Source organism: Hylobates moloch, unplaced genomic scaffold (assembly GCF_009828535.3).
Source record: "Hylobates moloch isolate HMO894 unplaced genomic scaffold, HMol_V3 SCAFFOLD_18, whole genome shotgun sequence".
Lineage (NCBI taxonomy): Eukaryota > Metazoa > Chordata > Mammalia > Primates > Hylobatidae > Hylobates > Hylobates moloch.
In genome coordinates, this window is record NW_026652293.1 from 8,774,220 (window position 1) to 8,791,224 (window position 17,005).

The window sequence follows — 17,005 nt, forward strand, 5'->3', positions numbered from 1 at the left end:
GAGAATCGCTGGAAACAGGAAGGTGGAGGTTGGAGTGAGCTGAGGTCATGCCACTGAACTCCAGCCTGGGTGACAGAGTGAGACTCTGTCTCAAAAAAAAAAAAAAAAAAATTATTCTGCTATTTGGAGTCACAATTTCCTCATGGTGTAAAGCTACCTACGTCAAAGAGCTGGTGTGCAGGCTAAAAGAGCATTTGCATGAAGTGCACTTCACTGTGCCTCACGCAGTTGGTTTCGACAATATTCGTTCCCCTTCTCCTCTTAAGTCACTTAAATGTAAATGTGTTGTGACCCAAATACCATCTGGTGCCTTCTTGTCTCTTTGACAGTAATGTATAAACAGCTCAGTTCCCTGCCAATTCCATGGACTGTGAAAGTCCAAGCCCCCCTCACAATTTTTGCTAATTCCTGGGGGTTCATGCTCTGACCCCTCTATTCTTCTGCAGTCTCTGTGCCTTGCATCAATTTGGATGTAAAATCCAGCAACTTTGCTAGTTTGCATAAAACATCCATTCACAAGAAGCAAATTCACAAATGTAGTAGGCTTGATTGCCAATTCGGGGGACATGAAGAAGGGTCACAACCAGGCATACACAGCTTTTTCAGTGTATCCCTCTCATCTAGGGTCCTCAAGCATGATGCCTGCATCAGCATCACCTGGAGGGTTTGTGAGAACACAAATCCCAGAGTTTCTGATACAGTAGATCTGGGGTGAGGCCCAAGAATGTGTTTTTTAGTAGAGATGGGGTTTCACCATATTGGCCAAGCTGGTCTCGAATTCCTGGCCTCAAGTGATCCACCTGCCTCAGCCTCCCAAAGTACTAAGATTACAGGTGTGAGCCACTGCGCCCAGCCAAGAATGTGAATTTCTACAAGTTCCCAGGTGGTTCTGATACTGCTACAAGTTCCCAGGTGGTTCTGATACTGCTGGTCTAGGGACCACCCTTTGAGAACCACTCCTCTAATCTCCTTTCTGCTGTTTCTTGCTCCTCACTTGCTGCCCCCTGGATTGCCCTGTAGGTCCAAAATCTCCCCCTCTCTGTTATGCAAAGCTCTCCCCAGATGCTATCTGCAACCTCTCTACCCAGATCAAGCCTGGACCCTTCGTTTACTAGGATTCAGCCTTTTGAGAGGGCATTTGGGGTTTTAAGCACAGGAGATGTCCTTGTGTGTGTTTGTTTCAGCGTGGAAGAATCCCGTCCTCTAGCTCCTCGCTCTCTGCAGTGGTCTCTGCGCGAAGCTGAGCAGTCAGAACCCCTGTTTGGGTTCAATGTGGGTGAGGTGAGTTTCCATTGAGCTCCGGCCAGGGCTGAGGGTCTGTGTGCAGACCTTATTAGACTCAACCGAGTCCCAGGTCTACACAAAGCCATGCTTCTTGCTGGTGGTGGTGGGGGGGGTTGGGGTGTGTGTGTGGCTGGGGCTAATCAGCAGTAAATTCTGGGGTGGGAGTAGGAGTGAGGGTTGGGGGCTGGGGGCTGGGGGCTGGGGCTGGGGGCTGGGCTGTCGGGCCGCAGCTGTGGCTCCAAATTGCTCTGAGGCCCACCGCCTGGTCGGTGCTCCAGCAGGAACTGACATCAAACAAATGGGCTCTGATGCGTTAAGTGGGGAGGGGGATGCTGAAATGGGTCCCCCTCCCTCGCCTTTCTCCACCTAAAATAATGTTGGACAGGAGAGGCCTCCTTGATGAGAAAGGCTGTAATGAATTCCCAGATTCTAGCCCTTTGTGGGCAGCTGGGCAAGAGGGGGCACAGCCTTCACTCTTAATAAAGATGGGAAGATGGCTTGTGCCCTCCCCACTGGGCCTGTTAATCCCACTCCAAGCTGGAGATTAGCATTTCTAATGGACTGGGAGGTGCAGCCTTCAGGAGACTGAGGGATGACAGATATTCTGGTGGGTCCCTGGGGCTCTGAAGACAGGCAAGCGCTTTGTCTGGCCTCAGTTGCATTGAGGTTGGCTTTCTTCAAACAACACACTCGCCTCATCTCTCCACTTCTGTTCCATTGAGTGGAGGTGCCTATTCTAGAAACTGAGTCGGTGGGTTGCCCCCAAATGTCATATCCAAGTATCCCATATCCAAAGAGGATGATATGAAAAGCTCGAATTCACCTGGCCACTATCTTTCAAAGGAATGTAGTCTCATTCATTTATTCATATTCATTCATTTTGTCCCTCACTTGGCACTTGCTATGTGCCAAGCACTTAATTGTGGATGCAGGTGAAAAACTGGTCTTTTGTACTCAGGATGTTCATTCACAGTTTAGTGAAAGAAAGACAATGAGGCTGGGTGCAGTGGCTCACATCTGTAATCTCAGTGCTTTGGGAGGCCGAGGTGGCAGGATCGCTTGAGGCCAGGTATTCAAGACCAGCCTGGGCAACATGGTGATACCCCATCTCCGTAGAAAATAAATCAGCCGGGCATAAGTGGCAGTGCCTGTAGTTCCAGCTACGCGGGAGGCTGAGATGGAAGGATTGTTTGAGCTGAGGAGTTTGAGGCTGCAGAGAGCTATAATAGCACCACTGCACTCCAGCCCTGGGTGACAGACTGAGACCTTATCTCTTAAAAAAAAAAAAAAAGAAAAAGACAATGAATGTCGTATCCCAGACCCCATTAGACATAAAATAGGTGCTCTAGGGGCACAGTGAGAGGGTCTAAACCAGACTGCAAATGTGTGTGTGCGTGTGTGTGTGTGCGTGTACGTGCGCGTGTGTGCACGTGCGTGTGTGCGCGCGTGTGTGCGCGCGCGTGCTTGTGCGTGTGTGTGCGTGCATGTGTGTGTGTGTAGTGTGTGCAGGGCTGTTAGGGCAGACAGTGTTCCCTAAGCTGCCTTCAAGGAGTCTCGGAGGAATGGCCTATAAGGAGAAAAGGGGCTAGAGGGGCTTGGTATGGGAAACAGGAAGGAGAAGAAGAGGAGGAGGAACGCAGAAGGATTGGGGGGTGGTGTGGAAGGTCAAGAGAAGAGTGTGTCAGGCAGACTCGCCTTTGGGCCATAATTTATCCATTGAGCCCATATTTATTGAGCCCTTTGCCCAAGACACTCTAATGTCGCTTCTGTTTACTTTCTCTCCTGACAGTCTGGGCTTTCTACTTATGCTGTTAATTGGCACAGAGTAGGTTGTTAATACATACTTTTGAATTGAATTGAAAACCCTGGGAAGTGTGAGAATTTTTTGCTGTCACTGGAAATAGTTGGAATGGCTAGAATTTGGGGTACTTGTGGGGATTGGCGAAAAATGAGGATGGAGAGGTGAGGGTTGGATCACCAAACGTCTAACATGACAAACCATGGAGTTTAGATTTTATCTAATGTAGCGAATGAAGGTTTCAAGTAAAGGAATGACATGATCAGATTTGTATTTTAGAAGCTCCCTCTGGCTACAGTTTCATGAGGGAGTAGGCAACACAGGAGGCAGGAACACTCAATTCAGGCCACGAGGGCTTGGACTAAGGGTGAGACAGTGCATATGGATGTGAGGGACAAATTTCAAAGACAGCACGTGAACTTGAGAATGATGAGAAAGAATCTTCCTGCCAGGTGCGGTGGTTCAGGCCTGTAATCCCAGCACTTTAGCAGGCTGAGGCAGGATGGATTGCTTGAGCCCAGGAGTTCAAGACCAGCCTAGGCAACATAGTGAGACCCTGTCTCTAGAAAAAATACAAAAAAAATTAGCTGGGCACGGTGGCAGGTGCCTGTAATTCCAGCTATTTGGGAGGCTGAGGTGAGAGGATAGCTTGAGCCTGGGAGGTCGAGGCTGCAGTGAGCCGTGATTGCACCACTGCACTCCAGCCTGGGTGACAGAGCAAGACCCTGTTTCAAAACAAACAAACAAAAACCCTCAGAAGCAAAAGAGAGAGAGAGGGAAAGGATCTTTCTCATATTCCAAGGAGTAAATAGGGAGGTTCAGAGGTGTGCGACTTCCCCAATGAGTTACCCAACACTTCAGGAGGAGCCGGACCTGGAAATAAGGTCCCATTTTAGCCTAATGAAGCAATAATCCCTCAAGTCAATGATCCATTCTGGGGACTTTTTTTTTTTCTTTTTTGCACCCACCCTGTCTGTTCTGAGGACTTTGAAGGGAGAGTAAACACAGGTGGGTTGGACAGTTACTCGGTGGTTCTTTGTCCAAGAGACTTGGTCTGCATTTTCAGGGGAATTCATTTGCCCTCATTCCCCATTACAGCCTATGCCTAGAAACTATCCATTAACTCTCTACAAGAGCAGAACCACCTCTCAGTGCTCACTCCCACCCCCACACCACCCCGAGGAAAGGGAGGGGGTTACAGTGTCTGGGGGTCCCTCATGTCTTATCCTGCCTGGGTGAGGCTCTTTGGCCACTCCTCAGTGAGAACCAGCACAGCTACAGACATGTTGTGGCAGTATCCAGGGGACATGGTGAAAGCCGAGCACTGCCTCTCAGTCAACACAGGCCCCTCTGTCTCTTTTCCTTTCCATTTTTTTTTTTTTTGAGACAGAGTCTCGCTCTGTTGCCCAGTCTGGAGTGTAGCGTCACAATCTTGGCTCACTGTAACCTCCGCCTCTTGGGGTCAAGCGATTCTCCTGCCTCAGCCTCCAGAGTAGCTGGGACTACAGGCATGCACCACACCACTCAGCTTTTTTTTTTTTTTTCTGTATTTTTAGTAGAGACGGGGTTTCACCATGTTGGTCAGGCTGGTCTCAAACTTCTGACCTCAAATGATCCACCCACCTCGGCCTCCCAAAGCGTTGGGATTACAAGCGTGAGGCACCGTGCCTGGCCCCTATTTGGTTGCTGATCAAGATTCCTTTGAGTCTACTGAGAGGGGTTTTTGTTTTGTAGTAAGCAGTTTTATTTATTCTTTCAACAATATGAAATGTCTACCTTGTGCCAGGCACAATGCTGGGCATATGCTGATGTTCGATCTAAGGGCAAGTGGTGCAGAAAGAGGAGGGGGCTAGGAGACAGGGCACCATGGCAAATTTCTCCCATTCTCCCAACTTCCCCAGCATGGCACTTTTTCTATGGTGGATGTGCACACGCATCACGTTGAATCAGAAGGTGTCTCCACGACTGTACACATTACACATTCCTATACCAGTCACACTATGTTTAAAACACAAATTGTGCAAGTGAGTCTTCGAGAATAAGGACAACTTCTAGAGGGGGGATGGTATGGTAGAATTCTGGAAGAGCGTGCTGTCTGGCACCCATGAAAAACCCTTTGATCCACTTTTGCCATCAGCCCTTTGACACCCCTCTCCTATCCACTAACAAGAACAAATCAAGAAAATGAGCAAATCACATGGCAAGAGTCCATTTTGAACAACTTTTATTATACGTTTAGTGTTCTCTATACAAAAGAAATCAGTTTTTTTTACAGTGATTCAAAAAAAAATTCAGAATAATTTGGCCTTTTCATTGCTCATGCAGTCAGTTTATAAGTCCATGTATTAGACGGTCCTCCATGGCCCAGAAGTCTTCCCTGCTGAAGGTCGTGCGTGACACCCTCAGATACGCATCTGTCACTGACAAAGTTGGTTAATGCAAAATAACTTGCAAAAAAGGAAAGAACATGATGTGAGAGGGGTTAAAACAAGGTCTGGCATGGAGTTAAATGTTTAACCAATGGAAGAAAGATCAGACCAATTTGTGTGTGTGTGGATATGTAGGAAGGGATGGAGACACTGGGAAAAAAATTTCCCACGGGAAAGAACAAATTGGAATGGTGGGGGATATGGGTGTGTGGTGGGGGCAGGGCAGGAGGTCCTCCAGGGTCCAGCAGGGGTCGGGAGTGGGAGCAGGACAGAAGGTGGCCACGTCACAGGCGACTGATGCTCAGCTCAAGGGGAGTGTGAAGAGGTTGGCAAAGAGCTGGGGAGCCGGGCAGAGGGACAACACTGACTGAGGACATTGCAGTTGGGAATCAGAAAAAAGGGGCAGCTCAGGGGCATCTGATCTGCCTCATTTTTGAAAAAGAAACAGAGTAATGTACAAAATTCTGGATATCTTCTCCCAGAGTTTTGTGTTTATTGCTTCACCGAAGTCTTTACATCTGTGGAACTCCAGCCCAGCAAATCGCAGGGTGGCAGCTTGCATGGGCCCTGCTGCCTCTCTGCACCCTGTGGCCATGGGCAGAATGGACAGAGATGCCCTCACTTCTGAGGAATACAGCACGCTGAAGGCCCGATGTGTTACAAAGCAAGAGACACCATTCTACGGGGTACGGTCTAGGGTTCACAGTAACAAACACCAATCAGCTATTCTATTCCACTGGCCCAGGTCTGCCCTTAATTGCATGGCTGGGTGAACCACACACAGGCTGATCACAGACAGACTGATCTTGGTTTCAGAAACAATCCTGTTTGTCTTTCATTTTGGGAGGCATGTGGGGATGTGGGAGAGGCAGTAAAGAGATATGAGAGGGTGAACCAGAAGGACAGATCTTAATACCTCTGTTTCAAAGGAGGCAGCTGTGGTGAGATGAAAGAACACTGGACAAGGAGTCAGAAGGCCCAAGTTCAAGCCCTAACTGTACCGTAGTTTATCAGCTATGTGATCTTGAGCAAAAATCCCTTCACTTCTGTGGATTTGCATATCCTTGTCTGTACGATAAATCATTTCAGTGAGATCAGCTCTGGGATTCCTTCACATGCTGAAATCCGATTCTGTCCTAAGGTAGATGCCTTTGTACCTATTTCCATTCTCCTCATTGTGGAACACCCATTTAATACTAGTATGCTGATAGGAGGAACAGCAGTTTCGGGTGAGGCTTGAGATACTGTTTGGTGGGCGCTTGTGGCTCTCCTGGATGGTTCTCCTTTCTCTCTGATCCTTCTCTGAATGTGTCTCAGGAAGGCCCATTATTAGTAAGGAAAGGAAAGAAAGGACACTTCCCTAGGCTTGGGCTGTGCAGGCTGGGGACAGCCACAAAGTCTGGCTTGAACTCACATGGGGTAGCCCCTGTCTAGGTTAAGGGAGGGGAATGCTAGCAGATGGTCAAGGGAGGGCGCTGGTCTGACTCTGCCCGGCTTGCCTATGCCTCCCAGGGCCTTGGTCTCCTCTTGACATATCAAGCTCTTTGTTTCATTGTTTTGAGGCCTCTCTATTTTTCCTTTTTAAAATCAGGGCCCTCCTCCATGCTACTGCTTGGCCACCACGCAGAGCTCAAGCAGGATCCTTTGCCAACTAACGGGGTAGATCCAACAGCAACCATGGGCTTGTGTGTGTTTGGCTGGGGCTGGCCGGAGTGGTGACTGGGCAGGCGGTCACTCTGCACCAAGGTGTCATGAGCGGGGAGCGGTGCCCTGTGCCGGCCTCCCAGGAACCTGCTGCCCTGCCACTGAGAAGGGATCCTCTGGCACCAGCCCCAGCCGACGGAAAGCCTGAGAGCCTTCCTCTCCTCAGAGAGTTAGCAAAGCAGCCTCACAAAGACAGACAAAAATGTGCTACTTCCCTGCTCCTTCCATCAAATGGGCTGTTTGTGATGCCCTAAGACTTGGCCCTGCTCCAGCACAGGGCGCCAGAAAGAGCCCGCTGCCCATGCCATTGCTGGGGCAAAGTTTCCCACTCCTTCGGCTCTGATGCTCTCTCTAGGTGCTGCCAACAGGAATTACCTAAACAGGGCCCAACCCTGGTGGCCTCTCCCGCTCCTCTAAGTTGCGTTCCTCACCCACACAGAGCCCTTTGCCTCTCATCTCACGCAACTTGGATGTGGACTAACCTTCTCCAAGACAATGTTGGAATCTGGATTGCTGTCCCCTGGAAGCACTGCTTGGCAACAAGGCTGTGGTCTGCTGTATGTATGCGAGCATGCACGGGCACTGCGTGTGGCAGGGGAGCTTGTCCCTTAGCTGGGAAACCCACACATCCTCGGGGGTTTCCACCCTCTTCCCAAGGCTGTGGTCAGGGAAACTATGAATGTGGGCTCAGTTGCACCTTGCAGGGCACGCAATGTTGGCACTGGCTGATTTTCAGACCTGTGGTCACTTCTCCCAACTTCAGGGCTTGCCAGGTGCAGGGGCGACGGGGTGGACCAGATGTCTCCAACCTCTCAGAGCACAAAGGAGGGTGCTGGTTTGGCTTTCCTGTTAGCTTAAATTCAACCACCTCCTCAAAAGCAAGGCAGGGAAAGATGAGTCCCATTCACCATCACCCAGGCAAGGTGGGAGGCAGCTGTCCCCTGACCCATGTACTTCCCGAACCCTGGCCTCGACAATCCTTCAGGGGAGCCCATGCCTCTCTGTAGAAAGAGGTATTCAAGGAGGAACTGAATGCGAGACAGAGGCATAAAAATACAGACAGGTTAAGGAGCTCGCCCCAAGAGGCAGAGCAAAGAGGCTCAGGAAGCAGGACTGTTTCTCAAGCCACACCGTGGTTCTTGACTGCTCTGTGCTGCCCAGCCTTGGTGACCAGATGAACCAAGCTCTCCCTCAGAATCCCTCTCTTCAAGCTCGTAGCCATCAGTGGCTTAAGCAGTAGAGGGAATAATGCTCCCAGCTTAATGGCCACTGTGTCCCAGCACTTGATTTCAGGGCTGTCAGCCCCGTGAGGGCAGGGACCACATCTAACTCACACGCCATGGTATCCACAGCTCAGGCCTTAGTTCAGACTGGATTTCAGATTATTTGCTGAATGAATGAATGAATGAATGAATGAACGAACGAACAAATGAGAGCACAGGAAACCACAGCTCTTAGGGCTGAGCACACAGGTGGGATTGCAGCCTAGTCAAAGGAACTTCTAGAGTTACTGTAAGATGCCCAGCACTTTCCTCCCAGCCAGACAGACTGGAGCACCGGTGGCATGGTGCTGTCCTGGCTTCACTGTTGGTATGTCTTGGGGTAGTTGCTTGGGAGACCCAGCTGGCAGGCAGTACTGGGCAATTCTGCTTTCCTGCTGAACTAGGGTGGACTCTGACATGGGCTCCATAGAAAATGCACCCTCCTCTTCCCCAAAGGAGCTGCCTCCTGAATCCTGCAATCCCTACGCCTCAGCGTTTGATCTCTCTGACCACCTGCCTTCCTTGCTTGGGGAAAACTTAATTCTTCAGCCTCAGATTTGCTTCTACTCAGAGGGGTGTGATTGCATGATGATGGGGGGCAGCTCTCAGCACCCACAGAACAGCAGCCTGAGAGAGAACTAATAGCATTTTCTTCATACAAAAAGGACAGTACAGAGCCTGGCAGGACAGTGGAATGAGCTGCAGAGGCAGGCTGCGGGCTTACTTCTCCCCCAGACCCTTACGAGGGAAGTAGCCCTTCCCAGTCACCAGGTGGTGTGGCAGACTTGCTCACCATCCCTTCCTGCCCTAAGAGCCTGCTTTCGGTGCAATGGGTACACTGGCATGTACGGTGCAGTATAGAATGAGTGTCTGAGAAACTGACTACTCTGCTCAGATCCAAAGCGTTTTCTGGAAAGGCCAGTCCTTTAATTCAGCTCACAGGCACACTTCCCTGACATTCGCTTCAGGGACAGTGGGCCTAGTATCCAAGCAGGTGTTGGAGAAAATCCAGGGCAGGGGCCCTCCAAGCTCACACCCCACCCCCTGCTGTTTACCCTGTCCCCTTGCACTGTGATAAGCTGCCCCTCAGGCATCCAGGCACCAGCCCTAGCTGAGACTTGGCCCAAATGACCATCACACAGTCTCAGGTTCAAACAACCCTATGGGCTCAGTTCTGGGCTATGGTTTCTTACCAGCAGACAGAGAGTGTGTGTCCATGGGCTTGACCTTCAACTGAATGATTATTAATGATGCAAGCATTGCTAATACCTTTGCAGCTTAAACATGTGGCAAATGATGCTTTAATAAAGTCACTGAAGGACAGGGCCCTGGTCCGGCCCAGGCCCCCTGGCTAGCAGCTGCAGGCTCAAATCAGAGGCTGTGCCCATGGCAGCTGATCCGTTCCTGGGGATCAGCTTCACCCTCCTGAAACTGACCTCAGCTACAGAAACAGCTAAAGGGTTCCTCTTAGACTCAAGATCTCCCCCTCTCCTTCTCTGTCTCGGAGGCTAGGTACCTTTGGTTTCAAAAATGCATTAGGTGGGGAGGATGAAGGCAGCACCTTCGGTCTGAGAACTGCAGGTCTGCGAGTGTCTCCATTTGGGGTGACTGGTGGCCGCTTCTGGTCCTGCCGGAACACTTGCATAGGCTGCCCTGCTCTCCTGGAGATAGACGTCGCTGGAGGCTTCAAGGCTTGCAGGGAGGGGCTGGGAACCTGGGAACTCCAGGGACAGATCAGCGCTGCATAAGGCATACAAAAAGCATTGAGTCCTCCCCAGGTGGGGGCATCACAGCACTGAGTACGGTGCCACCTCAGGGTCCCCTGATATGTATAAACCCCAATGAAAGGGCAGACCTGCTCGGTCTTGGGGCAAGTCCCCATCCACACACCACGTCAAACAAGAGCCTCAGTGTCCTACAGAATTGGCTGAGAAGATGATATCTATCTGCTAGAGATGGAAGGGGAGCAGTGTCTTATGCCCCAAACACACCAGCAAAGCTTTTGCATCACAGGGTTCCATCTCCTCGAGGGTGGCAGCATGGGCCCTGGCCACGTGGACAGGTGCCCTCTACTCTGGACAGAGTGGGTGTGGCCCTCTATCTACATCCTGGGTTTAACCAGTGGGGAGGCAGGAAGTCCAAACCCAGCCTTTTTCTTCTCTCTAGAGGTGAGCACAGTGCCCCCAAGACCAGACACCTGATTTCCTTCTGCTTGAGGTACACAGTCACTGGCGTTGAAGTCCTTTCTATCAGTGCCCACTCCTGTTCCTCAAACGTCTTCAGAGTCAGTGCAGCTCACATCTTAGATACTCCAGAGAAAAGGGCAGGGGAGGAATGAGGAGCAAGAGGTAAACACACCTCCCAACCGAACCAGAGAGCAGCAAGGAGGCCTGCACACCTCCCTGCCAAAAATACCGTCATTTTCCAGAAAGGAGCCAAGCCCAGCTCAGCAACTGACAAGGCCGAGGCAGAGGGGTTGGGGGCCAGGGGAGGCATATGACGAGAAAGGCATCCTTTGGAAATGCATTGGCCCAGAGGTGGTTTGAATATTACAGCCTGTCTACGTGTTCTGGTACGGATTCAATCCTTTTTGCCTATCTTTGTGGTCTCCTGGGGGAGAATCCACTTATTCTTTCTTTTCCAGGGACTCTTTTTCAAAAGGAAAAGAAAACGGAGACATTGGGTCTGGAGGGGAAGATGCACAAAGCGAAATTAAGACAATGAGAAGTCCTGTAACCAACAGAAACGGTGAGCGTGTGCCGAGGCTAAGGGCGGGCAGTGTGGTGGAACGCTCGGGGTGGCTGCGAGACCGGGCGAGGGGCCAGGCTCCCTCCAGCTGAGCTCAGCCACGGCTCCAGCTCTCCCACACTGGTGGCACCCGGGGCTGAAAGGGGGGTCATTGGGAGGGGGCTTGTGGGTGGCTTGGTGGTTACTGGTCCTCACAGCTTGGCAGACCCCCATATCGTACCCTTGTTACTGAAGGTGGTGGTGGCTTTGTGGTAGGTCTGCAGTGGTTTTGTCTCCCCTTCTCCCCTCCTCCCACTTGCAAAGTGGTGGCTGTGCCTGGGTGGGCTCCGTTAGGCCAGAGAGTAGATAGCATTGACAGGTGACGTGGCCTCTGAGCTTTCGTTGCCCTCTGTTTCCTCCTTGTCCTTTTTGACCGTGTACTGGCCGATGAAGGAGCCGTCTTCATTGAACTGGCCCTCGCCACCCTCGCCATAGTCCACCAGGCTGTCGTCACTCTCCTGCTGCTTGATAGTGCCGTCCAGAGATGTCTGACTGCCCTGCAGGGGCTTGTTGTCCTCATCACTGGCCAAAGAGAGACAGAGAGTCTCAGGTGGGGTGGGACAGGGCAGCCGGCCTCCTGCCAACACATGCCCTACACAACTCAGAGAGGAGGGGACCCAGGAGACCACCCAGTCCAGCCCCCGCTTCATCCTCCCCTGTCCAGCCTGCTCTACAGAAGGGAAACGGAGGCCTAGAGCGGACAAGCACCTTCTCTAAGGTGAGGTTGCAAGTCAGGGCAGGGCAGGGAGTGGAGCCCATGCTTTGGGGCTCCTGGTCTGGGTCTTTTCCATGAGACTGGGTCCCTGTCTGTGGTGGAAGTGGACAGAGGATGGCCACCCCATGGTGAGGCAGAGCCACTGCTTGTGAGACCACATGGGATGGTTCTAGTCCCGAGTGTGTCACTGTGTGGTTTTGTGACCTGGGCTTCAGTCTGTCCATCAAGAGGGGCTGGCCCAGCTTTGATCTCCCAGGACCTGTGACTCTGCAGGGAAACACTCTTGCCTTGACAAAAAACAAGGCTTTTAAAGGAACAAACCTCTCCCCCACCTCTCTGCTTGTCTGTCTTGGTGTGTTTCGCTGAGCTATCTTGTTGATCTATAAAAAGATGTTATTGCTTTGGGCCTAGCACGTACAGGTGCGCAAGAGTGGTGGGGGCGGGGGGCACACAGGTAAGCGGGTGATGCCAGCAAACGTGAGAAGACAGCAAGGCTCTGAGGATCACGCCCAGCCCCTTCTGAGGCCCACAGGTCCTGGCCCTAAGCTCCCCTTGTGCAGGGGGAGCTGGGAGGCTGCCGAGTAAAGCTGCACGGGCTGCTGGGAACAGCCACCCAGTCAGGATGTCTGCTGCGCTCCTGAGGAGGCGCAGGGCTGCTCTCTGAGCCAGCATCTGTTCAGGCACCATGTCCCTTCCCTTGACTGGAAAGGCTCAGAGTGGGGACCAGGTGGTGCTGGCTGCACTTCAGAGGTTAGCCCAGTTCCTGGGCAGGAGGCAGCTCAGGATGAGCAGTGGGAGTCTGGGTCTCAGCGGTGGGACCATAGTGGTGCCAGGCGGTCTGAGCAGACGCACACCACACCCTGCCTTGCCCCCAGCTCCCTACCCACCCCCAGTCCTTCCTCAACGTGGGGAAGACAACCAGCTGAGTTGCCATTATAGTGGGCAGTGCGTTCTCACTTCTAATAGCAGTGTCGGGCAAAGACAGCTGTCAGGGGAGGGCAGCGAGCCAGAGCCGGGGCTGTGTTAGAAGATGGAAAGCTATTAGCCCACTCCCCGCAGTGCTGCCCCATGAATACAGCCTAACTGTATTCATGGGACAGCCGTGCATTGGGAGATGGTGTGAGTGAGGCAGCTCTCTGGGGCTGCGCTGAGTTTGTGCAGGAAGCGGAAGTCACTGTTTGCCAACTGGAGGAGGGGAATTGCCAGGCTCCTCACCCCAATTGCAGGTCTTATTCGCATGCACTCCTTCCCAGGGCCCTCCATCCCACGTGCAGGGGCATGAGGACTGTGCTATGGGATTTGTGGGAATTCCTCCTCTGGTTCCAGGCAGCTTAGCTAAGTGCAGCCACTGGGCAGCGACAGCCCAGCCAGCGGAAGGGGCGGGGGAAGAGATCTGTAACATGCCAGGCTGTTGAGGGGACAGGGTATATAGGTCTGAAAAGAACAGACCGAACAGACCTCTCCTGAGGGAAGCTTGAAAGAAACCAGAATAACTAGGGGTGGCCCTGGTCTGGCCACCTGTCGGCCTCGCTTCCAAGACATCTTCAAGGTCTAGGTGGATGGACGTAGGGGAGAAAAACAGAGGGTGCCCCATGGGAAAGGTGGTCGGCCACTTAGCCACAGACTGGAGTGAGAGGAACAGCACTCCTCACCCTTAGGCCTATCCCCTCTAGAAACTTGGTTCTTTCTCTGATGTATTAATTTCAGCCTTTTCCCAGGTTAGGGCTCTTAGACTCATCCAAGGGAGGGCTCTAGGACGGATGCTGCAGGCCCTCCAGAGCCAAAGCAGAGGGGTGTGTGCGTGTAGGGGTGCAGACTGAGGCACGCTCCTATGCGTGTAGACCCAGCGTCAGTGTCTGTGGGGAGGAGGCAGGGGTTTTTGCCTGACAGCTTTGGTGTCTGGGGCAGGAGAGGTGCATGAGGAAGCAACTCCTCGCAGTACAGGCTGCCCAGCCCTGTATTGGAGGAGGTCCAAGCTCTTCCTCTCTGGCTGCACCAAGAGTCTGGGGGAGGAGAAGCCCCGTGGCTTTTGGAACAAAAAGCCAGGGAAGTCTCAGCCCACAGGGAAGCTGGGCCCTGCCAGGGAAGATGGGAAGGGGGCTCTCGTGCCTGCCCTTTCAGGATGCTTCTGGGAATGTCGGGACGAGGTGGACAGTCATGGCCCATAAGCCTGCAGACAGGCTCCTGTGTGGGCAGTGGCTCTACCACCCATCGATCTGATTATGCTTGCCAGGCTGATGGGCAGAGTGGCAGAGGCCCACGACAGGAAAAGGAGACTGCAGCAGAGGACAAGGGGACCTGGGCCCAGGCAGTAACTGGGTGGCGTGAGGAGGGAGGGCTCTGATCAGACAGTCCCTCCCATAGCACTTGGTCTGGGAATGACACTCCACAGCCCACTCTGCATCATCCTTCAGCTCAGAACATACTCACCATCTCCATGGACCGACAACAATGTTGTTAAGCCCAGATACAAAGATGCATCCAGGTAGGACGGGAGCACGGGTATAGAAGTATAGAACAGCAGCACCAGCTGGAAATGCGGGCCCCGGCCTTTCCAGCTTTGCCACTAACTCACTGGGTGGGGACCTTGGAAGAGTCTTAGACAATTCGCTTCCTGGTCTGGGCGTCAGTCCTCTCATCTGGGGCATAGGGCATTGGACCAGATGCCTTTCCAAGGCCCATTCCGGTCTAGAGCCCAAAGATATCGCCAAGTTCAAGGAGAAATGACCTGGAATCACCCCACCTTCATTCCTTGAGGCTTTAAGACATCACAGCCTCCCAGGGTCATTATCTTCAGGGTTAGGAATGGAGTGTGGGCAGAGAATCAGCCTGAGAGCTGAGCTCATCTCACGGCATGAGGGTCCTGGGGCTCATGTTCAGAGTGAAAAGATGGAAAGATATAAATAGCAAGCTTGATACATTTGAGTTGTGCGGTTGAATGAATGAAATGCTGTTCGTCAAACTAATGCACGCATGTGTCAGGCAGTGTGTCCTGGGGGAGCAGCCTTGTCTGGCACTCTCAGGATGAGAAGCCTCTGAGTAAACTCAGCAGCATGCACTCTCCACCACAGCGCCGCCAGAGAGGCAGAGTGACAGCCCAATGGGCAAAGACAGCTACTCATGGCCTCTCGGCCAAGCGGAGCTGCTCTGAGGTGAGGGTGGTGACTCAGGGACAGGGAGGACAGCCTGCCTGAGAGAGGAGGAGGGAGATCACGCACCTATAGTCAAACGAGCCATCCTCTTCCTTGGGGTCTTCAGGGCCAAGGGGAACATCCTTCTTTTCTCGTACTTGGTCAAAAGGAGAAGCAAAGACACAGACACGATGATTAAGTACATGCCCCTGCTCTCCAGGGCTCCGCTGAATGCAGGGCCAGAAGGCACCGCCCTGGGCTCACTGACACTCTTTTTTAACAAGGCACCATCCACGCCTCCCTTGTTTTTGCTTCCTGTACTCAGTTGCCAAGTTGACTCTGCCACCTCCTTCTCAGCCCCAGGGGTCTCTTTACATCCCTACTGACAACTGAAATCTCCTCCTACCAAGCTCCCCCCACCACATCTCCATGAAGTCTCCCCAAAAGACCAAACAGATGTGATCGTTTCCTTTGCCAAAGGCAAACACTCCACTGTTTGCACCTTTGTTACTCTGCTCTGTGATGTAACTATTTGTGGACGTTTCTCATGCCTATCACAGAGGGCTACTGCTTTCCTCAAGGGTGGGGGTCTGTGTGCTTCTTCACAGTTCCTAGCAGAGTGCCCTTAGCAGAGAAGACACACCGTACACACCTATGGGATGGAAAGTGGCTCTTCTCTGTGACCCCCTTCTTGGCATGCCCCCTTTCCTCCACTTCCTCTGTGATGTGTGAGCATTCAGCTGAGGCTCTGCCTTGTTGCTGTGCTCATTCTTTCGGTGTCAGCTACAGTGCCCTTGAGGAGAGATCATTTTTCCTCCAGTATCGCTGGTGCACAGCACAGAGGCGGATGCACAGCAGGCACTTACGTGAAAGCCTCTTTATGTATCTTTTTTTTTTTTTTGCAGTGGTGCTATCTTGGCTCACTGCAACCTCTGCCTCCCGGGTTCAGGCGATTCTCATGCCTCAGCCTCCCAAATAGCTGGGATTATAGGCGCCTGCCACTACACCTGGCTAATTTTTGTATTTTTAGTAGAGGCAAGGTTTTATCATGTTGGCCAGGCTGGTCTTGAATTCCCGACTTCAGGTGATCCACCCATTCAGCCTCCCAAAGTGCTGGGATTACAGGTGCGAGCCACCGCGCCCAGCCTATGTGTCCTTTTTGAGATACAAGGTGGATAATCATCTCCATTTTAGATGAGGGAAACTGAACCCTTGAGAGGTGAAGAGCATATCACGTAACTAATTAGTGACTGAATGAAGACTGGAGGGAAGGCTAGCGCCCAGGCCTTGTAGCTCCTGGTTCACTCATCTTTTTAAGGGACCAGGGGCTTGCTCTGTAGCTGGAGGGCAAGAGGTTAGTTTCCAATAACTGTTTGGAATGAGATACTTTCTGAAAGGGCAAAGGACAGCTCAGAGCTGATCTGCTGGGTTCTTCCAGTATTCCACTTCCACCTGGAACAGGCGTGAACTCAGTCCACCCAAGTCTGACTGTCAGACGGAGGAGGCAGCCTTCTCCCTAACTCAGGCTTTCTCTGTTACAGAACCAGACAGGCCCAGCACAGCAGAACAGAGTGAAAGAAAACATCGCTCACCAGTAAGGGATGATCATTTCCTGCCCTCCCTTCACTTAAGGCACAGCTCTTCAGAGTCCTAGTCTGCGGGTACTTGGGCATGGGGAATGAAAAAGAATCGAATCTCCTCTCCCTTCTATTTCCTGTGTGTTGAGTTTTAGGGGGGTCCTAGGGGAGGACCTGTTCTAAGAGATGGGGAGAAGGAAGCATTTGGGGAGCATGGGTTGTGTTTGGTGATGGGGCTTTCTGGAGCAGGGAGAAATTACATTCTGTAGTCCAGCCAGATTTTTGCTTTCAGGGTCATCCATTATCCTGTCTCCTGTC

The 17,005-nt window shown here is 52.1% G+C and overlaps 1 protein-coding gene across 19 annotated transcripts in view; it reads right to left on the reverse strand.

Moving 5' to 3' along the window:
* Positions 1-5,289: 5,289 nt before the first annotated feature.
* The window catches only part of NFASC (neurofascin), a 203,470-nt gene continuing 191,754 nt past the window's right edge, over positions 5,290-17,005 (reverse strand). For 18 of the 19 annotated variants that reach the window (XM_032137191.2, XM_032137205.2, XM_032137201.2 and 15 more), the window contains 2 exons: positions 15,198-15,267; positions 5,290-11,786 (listed from right to left, as the gene is read on the reverse strand). In XM_032137191.2, the coding sequence (XP_031993082.1) occupies positions 11,555-11,786; positions 15,198-15,267 (302 nt within the window). In that variant the 3' untranslated portion in view covers positions 5,290-11,554. The remainder of the gene's footprint in view (positions 11,787-15,197; positions 15,268-17,005) is intronic. The other variant, XR_009210890.1, reaches the window with a different exon arrangement.